The following is a 19,764-nucleotide window of genomic DNA, read 5'->3' as shown; positions in this document are numbered from 1 at the left end:
ATGACTTTCCCAGTTTTGCCATCTACAGTCTATTAAACGTTGACGAAAAGATTTCAAAAACATATTCTCATTACTGACTCCTTGATATTCCCATACATATCCAAATCCCAATTCACACAGACAAGTTCGTATATTTGAAGCCCAGTTTCTTTTCCCTCTAACATCTAAATCATACAACATATTATAGGATTTCCGTGGTAGTCTATCTTCGTTCATTTTTAATAGTTTCAACCAGTATCGAACACATCTCACAGCAGAATTTATATTTATTGGATATCTATTCGTCTCACCGTATACTAAATCGTTTGGTGTTCTCATTTCAACTCCTAGAAACCTTTTAAGTCCAAATAAGTGAACAGATTCACATTGTAAAGTAGCATTCTTATCTAAGCCCCATAATTCTGAGCCATATTGTACTATGGGTTGTATCTGGGTATCAAAAATCTTAATAAAGATATCCAGAGAATTGTTATTCAGTACAAATAATTTCTTCATAACATGTAACAATGCATTTTTTGCCCTACTTGAAAGATCCCTACATGCAGCTACAAAACTCAAACGTGTAGAAAAAACAATTCCAAGATATTTGTAAGCATTAACAACTGGCATGGCAGCACCATCATACACCCACCTTTCCCTTGCTGCCAAATAACCACCTTTCCTGAAAACAATTATATTACTTTTATCCAAATTAACTTTTAATTGCAAGTTAGTAGCTGAATTTTTCAGGTTATTTAATTGCGTCTGTAGACCAGTAGCTGTTTCTGAGAGCAAGACAATATCATCAGCAAGTAATAATATAAATAGTTCTATAAAATCAGTTGTAAATCTCGCACCATGTCTTCCCCGGTCAATTACTTCTAATGCTAATTCATTAATGAACAATGAAAACAAAATAGGACTACAAACATCTCCCTGTCTTACCCCCCTTGTACAATTTATATAATCAGTAAGTTTGTTACCGCACCTAATTCTTGTTTTCACAACGCTATACATACTCTTAATACATTTGAAAAGCTTCCCTGTTATGCCATGTTTTGTCAGAATGGGCCATAGTAAATTTCTATTAATAGAATCAAACGCCTTTTCAAAATCAATAAACGCTACATAAAGTTTACGATTAAGGGAAAACTGTTTCTGAATTAGAGCCATAAGAGTAAACATGTGATCGATTGTTGAATATCCTCTTTTGAACCCAGCTTGTTGTTCACCTGTTATGTTGTTATTTTCTACATACTCCTGAATCCTATGGTTGATAACTGTACTATACACTTTACTACTGATATCAGACAATGTAATTCCTCTATGAGAGAGAGAGAGAGAGAGAGAGATGTAGATGTAGATGTAGATGTTTTATTCATATAGGCCATAGCCCCTTAGAAGGGGGTACACATGGAATTGACATTAAGTCGCATATTACTACAAAGAAAAAATTACGTTACATAAGCATTGCGTTGTTTAAAAGCTCTATGCACATATAAAGCAAAATGTTGTACAATAGTTTCGTTCGTAGACGACAATAACAAAATGAGTTTAAATAAACAAGGCTGTCTATAAAATTTGAGTGGAATTAATCGTTCTCTAATATTTATCAATGCTGGACAACTAAGCACAAAATGGACCTCATCTTCAGTTGATTCTTTGCATAATGGGCATAACAAATTACAAATGTTTGACTGCCTATAACGATACAGATGAGTAAAAATATCAGAGACAGAGAGAGAGAGAGAGAGAGAGAGAGAGAGAGAGAGAGAGAGAGAGAGAGACAAACAGACAGAGACAGACAGACAGAGAGAGACAGAGAGACAGAGAGAAGAAATGGATGAAAAAAAGAAGAGCAAGTGGAGGTGGAACTCAATGAGAATAAGTAAACATATCTACACCGGTAGGTATACTGCATGATAAAGCATGCTAACTGCTACAGGGTCCTTATCAATCACCACTGTTGAGTGAACTGGTAAAAACATTCGCCGGGAAATTAATGGACATAATACTCGGTGTGTGTGTGTGTGTGTGTGTGTTTGTGTGTGTGTGTGTGTGTGTGTGTGTGTTGTGTAGTGCAGCGTAGTGTTGCGTGTGTTTTAGTGTCACTTTGTGTGTGTAGTGTAGTGTTTCTCTGTGTGTGTGTGTGTGTGTGTGTGCGCGCGCGTGTTTGTGCCGCGTGTGTGTGTGTGTGTGTGTGTGCTCGGTGGTGAACTTTTGAACCGGCGGAGTTTGCATAAACCAGATGCAATCATCACAAACACCCATGTCATCTCAGAAAGAAAAGAGATAGAGAGAGAGAGAGAGAGAGAGAGAGAGAGATCAATTTCAACACGTGACACCGGGCACCAAAATAGTTCCACTCTATCATCTGGAAATAAAGCAGTGCAGCTTTTACACACAGTATACTATACTACGGTACTTATATCGTATCGACGGAGGATTGATCCGCCACTGGCAATGACGCAGTCAATGAACTCACCCAGCAATAAAATCCTGACGTCCCTGTGTTTGAACAAGCGTGTCCACAACTGGCCCATGATGCCGTCAGCAGCCTGAACTGAACCCTCAACACCCAGTCTTCATCATCAGCATCACCAACACGTCTTGTCAAAGGATGGCACGACTGTCACTGAAAAACTGCTCTTCGCGCGACATCCTACAACTCATTTCTGTCTCGTGCTATGTGATCAACGTCCTGTTCTGACGGCGCACGTTTATCGTTCCTGTTTATGCCGTTGAAAATTATGTTGCAGCTGGAAAAAAAAAAAAAAAAAAAAAAAAAAAAAGCTGGGGTCTTGCCGAGTTCAATTCCGTTTCTTTCTCTGTATGAGCGTGCGTGTACTGTTGATGTTTTCAGTATTACAAGGACGGATTAAAACAAAATCTCTGCGGATCTAAAATTTACTGAGATACACCGTCCTTCCTCACAAAATCTATCTATGTGCTCCCAAACGGGATCTCATGCAGTGTTGCTACTGCACGAAAAGCACAACCCCAAAACACACAAGCTCCCAGTCTCATACACACAAACACGCCGCACACTGTAACATGGTCGATGGAAGCAACACGGTAACACACAAAGAAGCTGCTGCATGCAGCCTCGCTGTCTCTGAGCTCTGTGTGATGGAACGCTCTGCGGCAAGGCGTGCATATGCGCATGCCGTCGCGTGTGTTGCACGAAGCGTTTGGTGTCTCAGCCAATCAGCAAGGAGCGAGCTGGGGGGCTTTGAATTGAATGCCGATGAATGGTGAAGGCGTTGTGACGAGTCTGTCGCCACGGCGATGTTCGCAACAAGGTTACTGTTGGAAAAGTGTGTGTGTGTTGCAGTGTTGATGTGGGTATCACTAAACCTTGTTTACCGGGGAATGGCAGTGGGGTGGGGGGAGGTGTGTGTGTGTGTGTGTGTGTTTGAGAGAGAAGGAGAGAGAGAGAGATCAGTCTCTCGTCTCACTGAGCCATCAGATATGCAAACTCGTACTTTGGTTAGGACATGCAGGGAGGATCCCCACAAGAAGAACTGCACTCAAGGCCGTGAAGCGGACCTCTACAAGCCAGAGTCATACTGAAGGGACTGCCCAAGATGAACAACCAAACACTGAGGTGCCGAATAGTGGAACGAGACCTCAGACCTGTTGACAGGCGATGGGGTGATGGCAGCAAGAACTACGCCGGCTCATGAAAACACCTCAGAGTCCTATTTTTTTTGTCAACATGTAGTAAAATATGCATTGGAAAGTTTACAAACCGTTTTAGTTCTCTGTTCTGTGAGCATAATGTACTTCATTATTACTGGGACACATTGACTGGACTTATCTTTGAGACATTTATATTGCAGAGTCATCTATAATTATATTTCTTCAAACTGCAGCTGTTATCGGCTAAACACGACATGGGAATTAACACATTTTCACTCACACTCTCCACACACTATAGGTTAAACAGTGTCCTCAGTCATGTTCAGACTAGATGACTTCAATCTGAAGTCTGTGGTACAAGGGACATAACTTCCGTAGAACTTTCGCGTTGAGTGAAGTCTTAAGAAATGTGAAAGAGTAGGCCTACCTCTGGCAAAATCTCTGAAAACCTGAACCTGAAGATCTGAATCCTTGAGAAATGCGACAGATTTTTTTTTTTTTTTAAAGAAAGAAAAAGGAAGATGAAGGCGGGTACAAGGCCATCGGCTGAAAGAAAGAACGATAGAAAAGGAACAGCTTAAAAGAACGAGAGTCCAGTTTGGGACTTCCCAAAATTAATACATAACTGAGACAGAAGAACATGTTATGACCTGTAGTGACGACCATGGCCTCGGAGAGATGGATGGAGGTGTATGTGAGCCTCTAGAAAAACCGTAGCTCTCTTTTGTATTCTTCACCTCATCGCTTTCCACTGACCATCACCCACCCCCTGTCTCCCTCTCTCCTCCGCTCTTCTCTCTCCCAAATCACCGGAAGTGAATGGTTACATTATCGTTATATTCTGTTTTGCTTTTTAACTACATTTTGAGTTCCCTTTTTCCATTTAGTTTAGGTTTATATATTTTGGTGTTTTTTGTTTTTGTTTTAAATAAATTCTTAAGACAAGATTTACAGATTTGCAAGTTGATAACTTTTTAAAAGAATTAAAAAAAATTTTGGTCTCAGTAAATTTTTTTGAAATGATCATTTGATTTGTTTCTCAATCTCTTGAGATTGGATTGTGATCTCTCCAGGTTGGTGGTTTTTTTTTTGTTTTTTTTGGGGGGGTGGTGGGGGGGTGGGGGGGTTCCTTTTCATTCTTCCTTTCTTTTTGTTTCTTTTTTTTAAATTTTTAATTCTTCTGTTGTTGTCTTTTCGTCCTGCTTCTCCTCCTCCTTTATTTTCTTCTTGTTCTTCCTTTTTTCTGCTTCATTTGGTTGTTTCTTTTTTAAAATTAATTAATTAATTAATTTTTATTTGTTAACAAAATATCATTTTGTTGTTGTAAGGGCATGGTGAAAAGAAACTTGTAGTCTATCCTTTTACCATCAATAAAACATTCAAGTTTGAGTTCGGGTTCGAGTTCTCTCTGTCTGTGCCTGTCTGTCTGTCTGTGTCTGTCTGTCTGTCTGTCCTCTCTCCTAAGGGCGGAGCGAAAACAATTGTGAGACTGCACACAGCCCGTGAGAAGACTCTCACTAAAATGTCGAATTTGTCAGCTCAGTTTTGTGCGGCCATCCTTTGCAGACTGCAAGATAAATCACCATGCCTTCTGAAACGCTAAGTTTAAGACAAGATGTGGACTGTTTGTCTTTTTTTGTGTGTGTGCAAATTTCATTGCCAGGCGGACGTTTTAAAACGTCCGGATGTTGGGGCTGAGAGTGCTAGTGAAGACCAGGTCAGACGGTGTTATGTTTGCCAGTTGCCTCCTGTAATTTTTGTTCTGGGGCAGTTTGCTGTTGTCTCGGTGTACCGTAATGATATGAAGTAGACCCAGCTTAGTTCCCAGTACGTCATCATCCTCTCCTCGAACTAGTGTGAGTGGCACGTAAAGTGATCTGTTGTCCATGTCTTAAGACCCATGATTGAGTGATGTGATGCATATACTCAGTGGCTTACGTTTCAGTGAAATTTGATGGGATGAAAAACATAAGAGATTTCAAAGATTTGCTTTGTCATGCTTCGAGGTGTCGATCTTCGCGAAGAAAACGCCGAGTTGAGGAAAGGAAAAGGGTCGCCGAAATGGAGAAGACGGACGACGTTGAATGTCGATCCAAGCACAACGTCCTCTTCTATGGGCTGCAGAGATCGGAAAAGGAGACGACAGAGGAGCTTCAGGCAACAGTCAGGGGCCTGACTACCGACGAGTTGGAGCTGGCCAGTGACGTCCCCTTCGACAGACTGCACTGCCTGAACCACAAGTCCAACTCCCCAGTAAACGGGTGCTGTACCAGTTTGTTTTTTTTAGAGATAGGGATAACTACTTAGGGCAAAGAGGAAATTGCAGGGCACTGGAATTTTCACCAGGAAAGATTTCTCTTTTAGAGTAAAGGAAATAAGATCTAAACTAACACTACATTTGAACAAGGCAAGACGGGCGCAATAGCCGAGTGGTTAAAGCGTTGAACTTTCAGTCTGAGGACCCCGGGCTCCAATCTCGGCGCCTGGTGGGTAAAGAGTGGAGATTTTTCCGATCTACCAAGTCAACATAATGTGCAGACCTGCTTGTGCCTGAATCCTCTTCATGTGTATACGCAAGCAGAAGATCAAATACGCACGTTAAAGATACTGTAATCCATGTCAGCGTTCGGTGGGTTATGGAAACAAAAACATATCCAGCATGCACACCCCCGAAAACGGAGTATGGCTGCCTACATGGCGGGGTAAAAACGGTCATACACGTAAAAGCCCACTCGTGTACGTACGAGTGAACGTGGGAGTTGCAGCCCATGAATGACGAAGAAGAAGGCAACAAGTAGGAACAACATAGCGTCCATGGTAAATATCATCTTGTGATAGATGGGACCGAATTCACTCTGACAGTGAAGAGGATCTGGTAAAAATGAAATAGGGTTGTGGCCGCTATTCTTCAGTAGGCATTTCTGTACGTCAGAATGTGCATTGTAGTTTTTCCCCAGTTAAGCCCAAGGGAACATCCAAAAACATGACACCGGTTGTGAACCCGGTCAAAGATGGAACACCACGTGCGTGTGCACCCAAATCCCGTGACGATGACAGTGACAGTGGCGGGACGTGCTGGCCGGATTGACAAGAGTTCAAACTGCACGTGCTGTTATAACTGACTTATTTCAGACATTACACTGGAATGTTGATGGGCTACTTCCGATATTGAGACATAAAGTGCATTTGTTTGTTCTTTTGGTGTTATTTGTTTAAACATTTCTTGAGACTTCAGTCAAACAGTTTTATGACTAAAGTTTTTTTTTCCTTGCTATTTTTTTCATATCATGGTTTTTATTCAGGCGGAACTGTCTGACTAATTAAGAACATAATTGACCTGTTTGTTTATTGACTTGAATTGTGCTGATATTATGGTTTTCGTAATAGATAAAGCGATGTTAGACACGATCAAAGATATCTTGTTTGTTTGTGTTTATGTACCACCTGAGGGTTCACCCGGTTTTGTTCCTATTTTGATCTCGATAATGGATTAAAAAAAATTTTTTTTAGGAAGATTGCTTAACTGATTGTTTGTTAACATTTGATGACGTTTACATTGTCTTATCAGCGGATTTCAACAGTAGAAGTGCCGATGTAACGCCTGAAGATTTTTGTGATAAAAGTGTTATTGATTCATTACATTTAAGTCACCCTGTCAGCATGAACAGAACATCTCCAGACAAAACTGTGAATAAGTATGTTAACCTTTTGTTGAATGTGTGTACCACGTTTCATTTAAATATTTTGAATGGTGCGTGTAATGGCGACCATCGTGGTTGCTACACATACATCTCAGATCCAGATAGCAGCGTGAATGATCATTTTATAATGTCAAGTGTGTTTTGTTTGCCATGTTGCATTCCTTTTGTGAACTTAATGTTAAAGACATGTCTTATTCTGATCACGTGCCACTAGAATTATGTATATATTTTCCAGATGAAAATGTTAAAATGGAAGTATCTGAAGAAGAACAAGTGTTAGATTCTTGAAGACTGCATGGACTAGCGACAAAGCACCAATGTTTCTTGACTTGATGAATACTGAAGAAACTCGCAAAACGTAAGAATTAGCTGTAAGTCTTATCGATCGTAATACTAACGGAGCCTTGGCCACTTTTAACAGTTGTATCAAGCAGAATGCGGAGTGTATGGTTAAACTGACAAATTAGAGCATGTGTTGATAAGAAGACAGACGACTGGTACGATACAGAATGTAGAACGGCAAGGGCACTGTTAGAAGGCTTTTCAGGATTGCGTGTCGAACACGAGCTGAGGACCAAAACGTTTTCTGCTTTGCACGCAGGGAGTATAAATATGCCTTCCTGTTAAAGCGCAAAGAGAAAGACTTTCGTAATACTTTACTAGATCAGTTACCTTCAGTAAAGGATCAAAATCAGTTGCCGTGGGAAAACGTAAACAGACTTTGATTTAAGAGAAAACCCACAATAACATAACCGTTCATGGTTGGTTTTTACACTTTGAAAGGCTATTTTAAAAAGAGACACACAGGGAAAACTAGATGCTGAAGATAACGATGGCTACCTTGATCGACCAACAACAAAAGAAATTCTACTCACATTTAGCAGAAAAAAATATATAAAAGAATAAAAAGAGAAAGAAAGAAAGCTGCTGGTCCAGATGGAATTATTAGAGAACTATTTCAACGAGCAAGTGATCATTATTGTAGACTTCTTTGTTTTATTTTTGATATCTTATTTTAAAAAAGGCATTTTCCAGACAACTGGACATAAGCTATTTTACTTACTCTGTACACAATTTTAATTAGTAAGGTGGTACTAACGACCCTAATAATTACATGGATATCACATTAAATGATATAGGCAGTAAAATCGACAGTACAGTCATTAACCAACGTTTACAAGAGCGGGCTGAAGAAAATGACATAACTGTTGAACATCAAGCCAGATTCAAAAGCAACTAATCAATTATCGGTCGTATGTTAACACTGCCAGCCGATATATATAGTATTTTTCTTTTATTTTATTGATTTCCAGAAAGCTTTCGATTCTATCAACAGGGAGATTCTGCTGGCAATATTGGCGAGAAACGGAGTAAATTTAAGCTATATCGTTGTATCTAAAAGCATGCACAACAGTATTAACATTAAACTACGGTACAGGTCTAAATTAACTGATAATATCAAATGTGCATATGGTGTTAAACAGGGTGACATATGCAACCCTATTTTGTTTTTTCTTTTCATAAATGAACTAGCAGTAGAAATTATTGAAAATGGCAAACACGGTGCTTTGTTTACAATTGATTATTTTGAGCTTTTTATTTTGCTATTAGCAGACAATGTTGCTCTGTTATCAGAAACTATAGTGGGACTGCAAACACAATTGAATGGTTTGCAGTGGGCAGCTTTTCCCCTTGATCTAATAGTTAACTTGAATAAAAGCTATGTAATTGTGTTTACGAAAGGTGTTCCGGCATAACAGTTGACTTTCAACAATGCTACGATGTCTGTTGTACTCCACTAAAATTAGTTTCACAGCAGCACTGATATAATGATCTTGCGGGAAAAGCGAAGCTTCGCCTGGTATAATGGAAAAACAAAAAAAACAACAACAACAAAAAACAACAACAAAAAAAACACACAACAAAAAACAAAAAACGAATTACTTAAAAAAACAAAAAAAACAAATCAGTTTTGTTACAGAGACAGTTTGATTTTCAAATTCATCCTTTCACTCAGTATGGTGCAGAACTGTGGAGCTTTGAAGATGCTTACCGGCAATGTGAAAACGTACATTTGTTTACACTGAAGAAATTTGAAACGCGAACGCCCAATGATTTCATTTATTGTGAAACCAATAGATATCTTATCTATATAAACTGTATTTTACGCTGTATCCGCTACTGATTGAAATCAGCCAGGTTAGAGGAATATGTAGGTTACCGCTTAGAGCTTACATGTTATTTGACGTTGTTGCAACAAATAAAAGAATTTGGGTTTCGATTGTCCGTTGAAAACTCTTTCAGTTTCGTTTTGGTTACTTATGGAAAGATCAAGGTCTTCAAAATGTCAGCTTGTTTTTATGTGTGTTTAAGGACAGTTAATTGATTAATTATATGCAGATGGCAAGAGTGGGACTTTCATATTAAAAGTAGCGATATATTTGAAATCATATCGAATATCTTGCACTGTGCTTGATATTAAACTGTGTATGTGAATGGATTTAGATAGACACTTGAAAATTGTCTTGACAAAGTTAAAATTTGTTATTTCTGGATTGCTCAGCATCGATTACGTCATAGTAAGCATACTGAAAAAGATTCAGTTTGTGCATTATGCAAAATTGGAAATAAAATGAATTGCATTTGGTTTTGTATAGTCCAGCATTGACTAATTTGAGAGCACAATGTATTCCATCAAAATGTTATAGGTACCATCGTCGTCTAAGTCAGTTAAGTTTACTTATGGCTTCTTGTCATGAAATGATTGCGACGAACTTTTTACATTTTATTCATACAAAGCATTCAGTTGCAATCAATTATGACTTCATGATTTACTGAACTCATGAAGATTATTATAAACGCAGACATTGTATTGTTGTACACCACGTATCCCATTCATGAGGGGCAATGGCTTTATAGGAATAAACAATTCATCCATCTATCTATCTTTCCCATTCATCACTGACTGTGGTGTATACAGCCTACACTTACTTTAACTCTCTCCATACGAACGGCGAAAGAGAAGGCGTTAACAGCGTTTCACCCCAATTACCACCATCAAAATATTGCAAGCGGAAGGTTCTTATGCTGAAGAGGTGAATGTTGACAAAGAATACCACAATTCTGACGACGGAAGCTAAAGGTTGGCTCATTGAGACACCCACTGGACATCCGAGGGGTCTGTGTAGAGGAGAAGAGAGGACTGGCCGTACTGAGTGAGTTAAAGACGGGGAAAAAGGGAAAGAGATTCATCTACATCTTGCGTTTTTTTTCCACCCTCACCTCTTCCTTGCCTCCCTCTTCCCCTACTCCCGCAATGTTTCCTTACCCACTCATCCTCAACCTCCACCCTCTCGTGGCACCCGCATTTCCTGTTTTCTCCGTTTCCACTCCCCAATCCGCCACCCCCCTCCCCCTCACCCGCTCCCCAACTTCTTTCCCCCTCCCTAACTCCTTCACCCATCCTCCTACAGCCCACTTCAATCCAACCTATTTCCTTTAAGTCGTGCCAAACTGCCGTGTGTACTCTCTCTCTGTGTGTCTCTCTCTACTAGTCAGGACAGGAATGGTCACTACCAGGACAACACTGGAGGACAGGGGAGAGACAGCCCTGACGACACTGACAGACAGGGGAGAGACAGCCTTGACGACACTGACAGACAGGGGAGAGACAGCCCTGACGGCACTGACAGACAGGGGAGAGACAGCCCTGACGACACTGACAGACAGGGGAGAGACAGTCCTGACGACACTGACAGACAGGGGAGAGACAGCCCTGACGACACTGACAGACAGGGGAGAGACAGCCCTGACGACACTGACAGACAGGGGAGAGACAGCCCTGACGACACTGACAGACAGGGGAGAGACAGCCCTGACGGAAGAGACAGCCCTGACGACACTGACAGACAGGGGATAGACAGCCCTGACGACACTGACAGACAGGGGAGAGACAGCCCTGACGACACTGGAGGACAGGGGAGAGACAGCCCTGGCGACACTGGAGGACAGGGGAGAGACAGCCCTGACGACACTGACAGACAGGGGAGAGACAGCCCTGACGGGAGAGACAGCCCTGACGACACTGACAGACAGGGGAGAGACAGCCCTGACGACACTGACAGACAGGGGAGAGACAGCCCTGACGGCACTGACAGACAGGGGAGAGACAGCCCTGACGACACTGGAGGACAGGGGAGAGACAGCCCTGGCGACACTGGAAGACAGGGGAGAGACAGCCCTGGCGACACTGGAGGACAGGGGAGAGACAGCCCTGACGACACTGACAGGGGAGAGACAGCCCTGGCGACATTGGAGGAGAGGGGAGAGGCCACCCTGACGACACAGGCAGCAGTGGCAGACAGGGGAGAAGCAGTACGACACAGCCAACAGGCATGTGTACAACACGGGGGTGTTGTAGGATATCATCTGTCTACCCCTTGTGCTGGAGTGAACAGTCCCTTTCTGTATGATGACCGTGGCAAAACGCTGGGTAGACCGAGGCAAAGACAGTCTGATGTGCGAGACTGCAGGGTCAATCAGGTCGAGGAGAAAAAAACTTTTGATAGTCAGACTCAGAGTGACCAAAAAAGCTCCAGCCTTCGTCGATCAGAGCGTAGCGGAAAACGACAGGACAGACGGAGTTATTCTTCTGAACTGTCCATTGTAACGTTTAACGTGGAAGGTATTGCTGGTAAGCTTCACGGCTGTTCTTTTACTGAATATATATCTTCTTTTCATTTGGCATGCCTGACAGAAATATTCATGGACGAGCACTTCGATTTTACTGGGCGGTTTCCAGAGCATGTAGAATTCATAGCACCAAAATTGTCAAATCAGGGCAGGTGCTCAGGAGGAATGCTTTTGTTTATAAAACGTACCCTGTACGATATGTATGTAAAACAGCTCTAAAACTGGCGTGTTGGAACGTTCGAAACATGTCGACTGGCCTCGAAGGATAAGACATAAGCAATGCCAGGGAGACAGCCATCATTAACGACAAGCTGACGAGACTGAATATAGATAAAATTATAGTCACACTTCAGTAAACACGTCTGGCTGACTCAGGTACACTGAAAGGGGAAAGGCTCAGATGAGCCTAGGGAGCATGGAGTAGGCTTCGCAGTGAAGAACACCTTGTTGAAGATGGTGGAACCAGGCAGCAGTGGCTCAGTTTGCCCCCTCACTGTCCGTCTCAGCACCACCACTGGTCCCATCACCCTTGTCAGTGTGTATGCCCCAACGTCTTCTGCCACACCAGAGGTAAAGGAAGAGTTCTATGAGAACCTTGCAGCCACTACTAGAAACATTCCCAGCACTGAACAATTAGTTCTTTTGAGTGACTTCAACGCTAGAGTGGGTGCCGACCATTAATCCTGGCCGTCATGTTTTGGACAATTTGGCGTGGGCAAAATGAATGAAAATGGACAGCGATTACTCAAGTTCTGCACATACCACGACCTGTGCATCAACAAACTCGTACTTCGAGACCAAGCTCCAGCACAATGTTTCCTGGCAACATCATCGCTCAAAGCACTGGCACCAACTGGACCTGATCCTGGCCAGGCGTGCCTCGCTCAAGAATGTGCTACTTACCCACCTACCAGAGCGCGGACTGTCACACAGACCATTCACTGGTGTGTTGCTAAATCGGGATACAGCTGAAGATATTCCAGTGCACAAGACAGCCAGGAAAGGCACGCATTGACACCAGCAGAATGTCTCTGGAGCAATTTGCTGATACTTTTGAGAAGGAACTTTTGATGCCTTAGAACCTGGTGAGTCTGCAACGAAAAAATGGGAAGAACTGCGAGACACCATCCATCGTGCAGCCTGGGCTTCGTTTGGAAAAAAAAGACTTAAAAGTCACACGACTGGTTTGAAGCCAAGTCGACAGCGATGTCTACCGTCATAGAAGCCAAGCGTGCTGCTCTTGCCGAGTACAAGAAGACTCCCAATGACAGGAATTTCCAGATTCTCAAAGCCACAAGGAACAAAGTCAGACAGCTCGACGCTGCGCCGAGTACTGGACTCAATTCAGTGAAGACATCCAAACAGCTGCCACAACAGCAGGGACCAGCAGAGTTTCAGTTTCAGTTTCAGTTTCAGTAGCTCAAGGAGGCGTCACTGCGTTCGGACAAATCCATATACGCTACACCACATCTGCCAAGCAGATGCCTGACCAGCAGCGTAACCCAACGCGCTTAGTCAGGCCTTGAGGAAAAAAGAAAAAAAAAAAGAAGAAGGTGAATAAATGATAGATAAGCTTACAAAAATAAATAAATAAATAATAACTATATAGTAAAAAAAAAAAAAAAAAAAAAAAAAAGATGATAAATAAGCAAATAGATGTAAAACATGAAGACACACATTCACATATACACCCACACATGCATAACAGATATGCACCGAACATGCAGTTTCAGAGATATGAAAGCACAGTCAAATACATATAAATGTACATGAGCTCCAACACACACACACACACACCACACCACATTACCCTGCACCTCCTCTACCCCCCTCCTCCACACACTCATTTCTAGTCTACGTATCACAGCTTCCACGGCACACACACACACACACACACACACACACACACACACACACACACACACAGAGATGATCACTTACTTGTACAAGCACACACACATATGCCCATATCTCCACACACATATATACAAAGATGTATTTATATATATATATATATATATACGTTCCAATATCCTGTTGCTCCCACAGTGTAGGCATGCATACGCTCACATACCTCATCCTCTACCCCACCTCCCCCCGCACCCCCACCTCCCCCTCCCCCTCACACACACACACACACACACACACACACACACGCACGTGCACAGAACTCTCCTGACACTTGTGTACACTTACACTCTCGCGCATGCACAAAAGCACTCAAAAATACAGACCCACACATGCACACAAACACACACATACACACACGCACAGAGGCTGCCACTGATTGGCCGCAAGAGGGATGGGAAAAGATCTCTAATGCCAAGAACGTGGCGTCTAGTGTGTTGCTCAGTCTATTGTATTTGGAAAAGCCCACAGAGACTCTGTTCCGTTTTGAAGAAATTTGCGCAATGTTGGTTTGAAAATGATGCCGATATTTGTTTGATTTGCAAAGCATCGTGCTCTACCTTTCATGTTAGACTTACGGCCACTCCCTCTCTCTGCTTTTATTTCTTTGAGGCGATCGATGGTGTGATGGCCTTGTACCTGTTCTTTTTGATATTCTTTGACTTTTCTGAGGATTTCCGATTTTCCTAGATGTAGGCCGCTCGTTGGTGTTGCGTTACCAGCAAGTCTGTCAGCTCGCTCATTTCCCTTAACACCTGCATGTCCCGGGCAGTATGACCATGTGAGTTTTTTAATCTGAAAGTTGCGCATTGCCTTATGCCACTCTGGGCTTCCCATTCCGTTTTCGATTTTCTGTATGAGGTTCATTGAGTCGGTCAGAATCATGGCATGTTGGTTTCCGGGCGTATGGATGGACGATAGCCACTGGAGGGCATGTGTCACAGCTTCAACTTCCATCGTTAGGCTGGAGGTTGTGACTTTGTAGGCAGCATTCTCTTCCCTAACTGTTTTTCCATTTTGTTTCGCAGTGAATCCCCAACCGGATTGGTCTTTGGTGACTGAGCCATCTGTGTATATGATGATGTCCTCTTCTTTACTGTTTTCTTCTATGAGTAGTTTCACTTCCGCATCAGTTTTGCCCTCTGGCCATTCCCGACAATGTCTTCCTAGAGTGGATGAAATGGCTGTGTTGAATAGATGGTTGAGGTTTTCGGGGTTTTTCTCCCATTCCTTTGTTTCTTTCAGGTCTTGTAGTCGGCATACTAGCTGGATTGTGTCTTCTGCTTGCCCCATCCATGATCTTCCTCGTCCTAGGCGGCTGCCTTTTGGTTCTTTGACTGCGTCATGCAATGGGTTTTGAGGGTTTTCTAATGCTTTGAAGTAGGTCTTGACCTGTTCTAACTTGTTTCTGGCCTGCACTGAAGGAAGGTCAAGCAGGTATCGCATGGTTTCTGTGGGCGTGTCTTTTGTTGTTCCAAGGATCAGCCTCATAGCTTCATTTTGAACTCTTTCTAATTTTAGGAGGTTGCTTTGAGACGGTGTTGTTAGCCCAAGTCCGTAGTCGATCACACTGACGAGTGATTGGTATAGCAGGAAGAGGTGGCGTTGTTCAATACCTTTGGTTGCCATTGCTTTTAAGACTGAAAGGCCCTTTTTGCATTTGAGAACAGTATTTTCCGTATGTTTTCTGAAGGTCAGCATCCTGTCGAAGTGTATTCCTAGGTAGCGTAGTCATTCAGTTTTCTCGATCTGAATCCCATCGAGTGACACAGAAGGTGGTGATTTGCTCGCGGTTCTGTTATTGAGGGTGCACAGCAACGTTTGGGCTTTCGCTGGATTGATGGAAGATCCTGTGTCTTTGCACCATTGAGCAATATTGTTTAGTTGTTTCTGGACAGCTTTAGTTCTTTCCTGAGCATCTTTCGAAGTTTTGAAGACCAGGCCATCATCCGCAAGAGTAAGCACCCGAGCTATTCCATTGTTGTTTAAGTCTGCAAGGCCCTTCGTGTAGACATTGTAGAGGACAGGAGAAAGCGGAGACCCTTGTGGCAGTCCCATGGATAGTTTAGAATGTGCAGACATCCAATCTCCGAGGCGTAGGACGACGGTTCTTTCCTGAAGCGCTGCTGCTATCCATCTTGTCAGTGTCAAACTTACTCCATACCTTAGTAGCAGCTCCATGAGGTGCGCAAACTGGACCTTATTGTAGGCATCTTCAAGATCGATTGCTACTGCTAGTGTTTCTTCTTTTCTTTGAAATCCTTCATACACCTCATATGCAAAAGCAGCTGCATTTTCCCATGTGGACTTGCCTGTTCTGTAACCACCTTGATTTGAAGGGAGAATGTGCCTGTGTTCAAGATCCCTTGCAAGTTTCCTGGCTATCATGCGTTCCATGAGCTTTCCGGCAATGTTTTGCATGGTTAGGATCCGGTAGCCGCTTACCTGATGATGGTCCTTTCCTGGTTTTGGTATGGGTTTTAAGAAGCTGTGCGTCCAGTCTTCCGGCACATGTCCATTGTGGAAACTGTTTTGATATAGATTGAAAAGGTTGCTTCTGTCTTCTTCCGATAGTTCCTTGATGTCCGAGTAGCGAACTTTGTCTGGGCCAGGAGCTGATTCTTTCTTGCATTTAGCTATTGCTTCGTTTAGATCATCTATTGTCAAATCATCATCAGGTCCAGTCTGCATAAGGGTTTGGTTTAACTCCTCAACATATTTCTTTTTCTCATCTAAGTTTCTTTGATCGCTCTGTTGTATGAAACGTTTGAGCAGGGCGGATCCTTTTTCTTTGTTTGTCTTAAGCTTGGTTCCGTCAGTGTCTACCATGTCTGGGGTTGTTGTTGTGCACGTTTTCCCTTCCATGCGACGATAAAATTGCCAGAACTCTGTCAATGTTGAGTCATAACTGAGTGCCTCGCAAAACTGTTTCCACTTGTCATTTTTGGCCTCTTGAGCAATGATTTCAAACTGTTTAGTTTTTTCTTTCATTTTTGTTTCAATATCTTTGTCCGGGGATGGTTTTGTTCTTTCTTTTTGCCAAAGTTTGACAGCCGCATGTTTTTCTATCCAGGCTCTCTCTGTGTCGGTATTCCACCATGGGGGCTGAATAGTTTGCATCCTGTTCGGTGCCGTTCTTTTGTTTCTTCTGCGTCTTAATTTTTCGATGATGGTTGTCTCTTTGGTTTCATACTGAAATGGATCACGCGGTTTCATACAGGGTTTATTTGACAGTTTCTCTAGACTGAACACTACCGGGAAGTGGTCACTGCCTTGGTGTGGAAGCGTCTCTGTATTCATTTCTGCTCTGAATTTTGGAGATGTTAGAGCGATGTCAATCACACTGTCACTGTCCCCTTGTCTTGTTCCAAGGCGAGTTGGGGATGTGGTTGTTAATGGGCTAAGAAGAATTTCTCCTATCATTCCTGACCAGCAGAGGAATGTATTAAGAAAGCACTCGGACCAGTCCAGAGCATGACCGCCCTCCTCAAATCCGCCACTGAAGAAATAATCACGGACAATAGAAAACAGATGGAGGAATGGGTGGACCTCAAATCCGACAGAACATTGTGTCCCCCAGCCCATGATGCCATCCATGCCTGCCAGCCATGGATGAACTCAACGCTGAGCCAACTTTGGATGAGCTTAGCAAAGCCATTGACAACTTGGCCACAGGAAAGGCACCTGGTAGTGACGGAACCCCGCCCGACTTACTCAAGCACTGCAAGACTGCCCTACTGGTTCCACTGCATGAAGTCTTCAGTCAATGTTGGAAGGAAGGCACAGTACCATAAAACATGAAGGATTCCAAGTCATCACCCTCTACAAAATACAGACATTAATTTGCACTTCTCAGCATTGTCGGTAAGGTCTGTGCACGGGTCGTCCTTGTTCGCTTACATCAACTCGCCGAACGTGTCTACCCTGAGTCACAGTGTGGTTTTCGTGCCAACAGATCGACAGACATGGTCTTCTCCCTCCGCCAGCTCCAGGAGAAATACCAAGGACAGAACATGGCCATATACGTAACCTTCATTGACCTAACCAAGGCATTCAATGTGGTAAGCAGAGAAGGCCTTCAGTTCAAGATCCTATCAAAGATAGGCTGTCCACCTAAGCTGCAGAGCCTTGAATAATCCTTACATGCCAACATGAAGGGGACAGTGCTGTACGACGGCAGCAAATCCGACCCATTCAACACACGCGGTGGCGTAAAACAAGGCTGCGTCCTCGCCCCTACGCTGTTCGGCGATTTCTTTGCTTTGCTCCTGAAGCATGGTTTTGGCACTGCAAGAGAGGGAATATACCTGTCCACAAAATAAGTTGGCAGGCCATTCAACCTTGCCCGCCTCAGAGCCAGACCAAAAGGATGGGAAGCCCTGAACAGGGACATGCTGTTTGCAGATGATGCCGCAGTCACAACTCATACACAGCAGGAACTCCAGACCCTGATAGACTGCTTCTCCCAGGCGTGCGAGGACTTTTGACTGACTATAACGCTAAAGAAGATGGAAGTTTTGGGTCAGGGTGTAGCAACCTCTCCTTGGACAAAGAGATCGAAAGGAACTGCACTGAAATAGAAGAAACAAGCGGAGGAGAGCCGAATCCCTGAAAGACCTCTACGGAGAACTGATGTCAGGCAAAAGATACACTGACTGCGCTTCAGAGACGTCTGCAAGAGGGATCTAAAGGCTTTCGAAATGTACACAGAGCACTGGGAGGACCTCGCGGATGACCGCTCCGTTGGAGATACATTCTGACCGAGCAACTGAAATCCTGAGAAGAAAGACTGATATGTACAGCAAAACTAAAGCGGACCCACAGAAAGGAACACTGCAGTTTAAACAGCACCAGTGATGCGTGTGACAGAGACCGTCATTTGTGCATTGGCCTTGTTCAGCCACCGGCGGCGCTGTGCCAGTTGGGCAGACATGATTTGGGATTTATCCAGTTGTCAGCACAGACCGACGGAGGCCTCATACAATGAAAAGTATATGAATTTTAATCAAGCGATATAATTAAAATTATTTCATCAATCCTCGCTGATGGGAATTAATTTGCAAAGTAAAAAACAAAAAACTATTTCCACACAAACAGAAAAATAGCGGTCTCTTATGGTCTGGACTCGAGAAATCAGAATTCGGACGAGATGATGAACCAAACCCACGGCATCTAAAGGGTTTTCCCTGGAAACATTCTGTAGAAAAGTCCACTTTGATAGAAAAAACAAATACATCTGCATAGGGAAAAAAAAGAAAAAAGAAAAAAGAAAGAAAAAAAAAGGGGAGTGGGGTGGGGTTGGGGGGAGGGGGAGGGAGAGGGGATGGTGGCGACACACTTTCGCTGGGGAGAGAAGCCTGAATTCCACACAGAGAAACCTGTTGTGACAAAGACTTTACAATACAATACAATACAATACGATACAATACAATACGATACAATACAATGTGTACTTGGAAAGCGGCTGCAAATGCATCTGTGAACGAAATGTCAACCATGTACATGTCATCGCCTGTGATGTTGTTGACTATTATCCCAGTGCATTCAAAACACTGTTGAAAATATTAATGACTCACATCTCAGTTATATATATGATTTTTGTTTGTTTGTTTCCTTACTAGAATGAAATAGTACCGAAAGCAAGTACTTAAAAATGTACAGTTTGTTTTCTTCTTGTTTCTAATCTAAAAATGATGATTGTAAACAAAAAGGCACACACACACACACACACACACACACACACACACACACACACACACACACACACACACACACACGCAGACACACTGCCAGTGACACACACACGCACACATTGACTGACACACACACACACACACACACA

The 19,764-nt window shown here is 42.9% G+C and overlaps 1 protein-coding gene across 1 annotated transcript in view; it reads right to left on the bottom strand.

Moving 5' to 3' along the window:
* Positions 1-3,118, bottom strand: part of LOC143287294 (uncharacterized) — a 53,997-nt gene extending 50,879 nt beyond the window's left edge. The window contains exon 1 of the mRNA XM_076595239.1: positions 2,465-3,118. Coding sequence (XP_076451354.1) covers positions 2,465-2,522 — 58 coding nt within the window. The 5' untranslated portion in view covers positions 2,523-3,118. The remainder of the gene's footprint in view (positions 1-2,464) is intronic.
* Positions 3,119-19,764: the final 16,646 nt, after the last annotated feature.

Source organism: Babylonia areolata, chromosome 11 (assembly GCF_041734735.1).
Source record: "Babylonia areolata isolate BAREFJ2019XMU chromosome 11, ASM4173473v1, whole genome shotgun sequence".
NCBI classification, from domain to species: Eukaryota; Metazoa; Mollusca; class Gastropoda; order Neogastropoda; family Buccinidae; genus Babylonia; species Babylonia areolata.
Note: the sequence above shows the minus strand (reverse complement) of the source record. Positions and strands in the feature narration are given on the sequence as shown.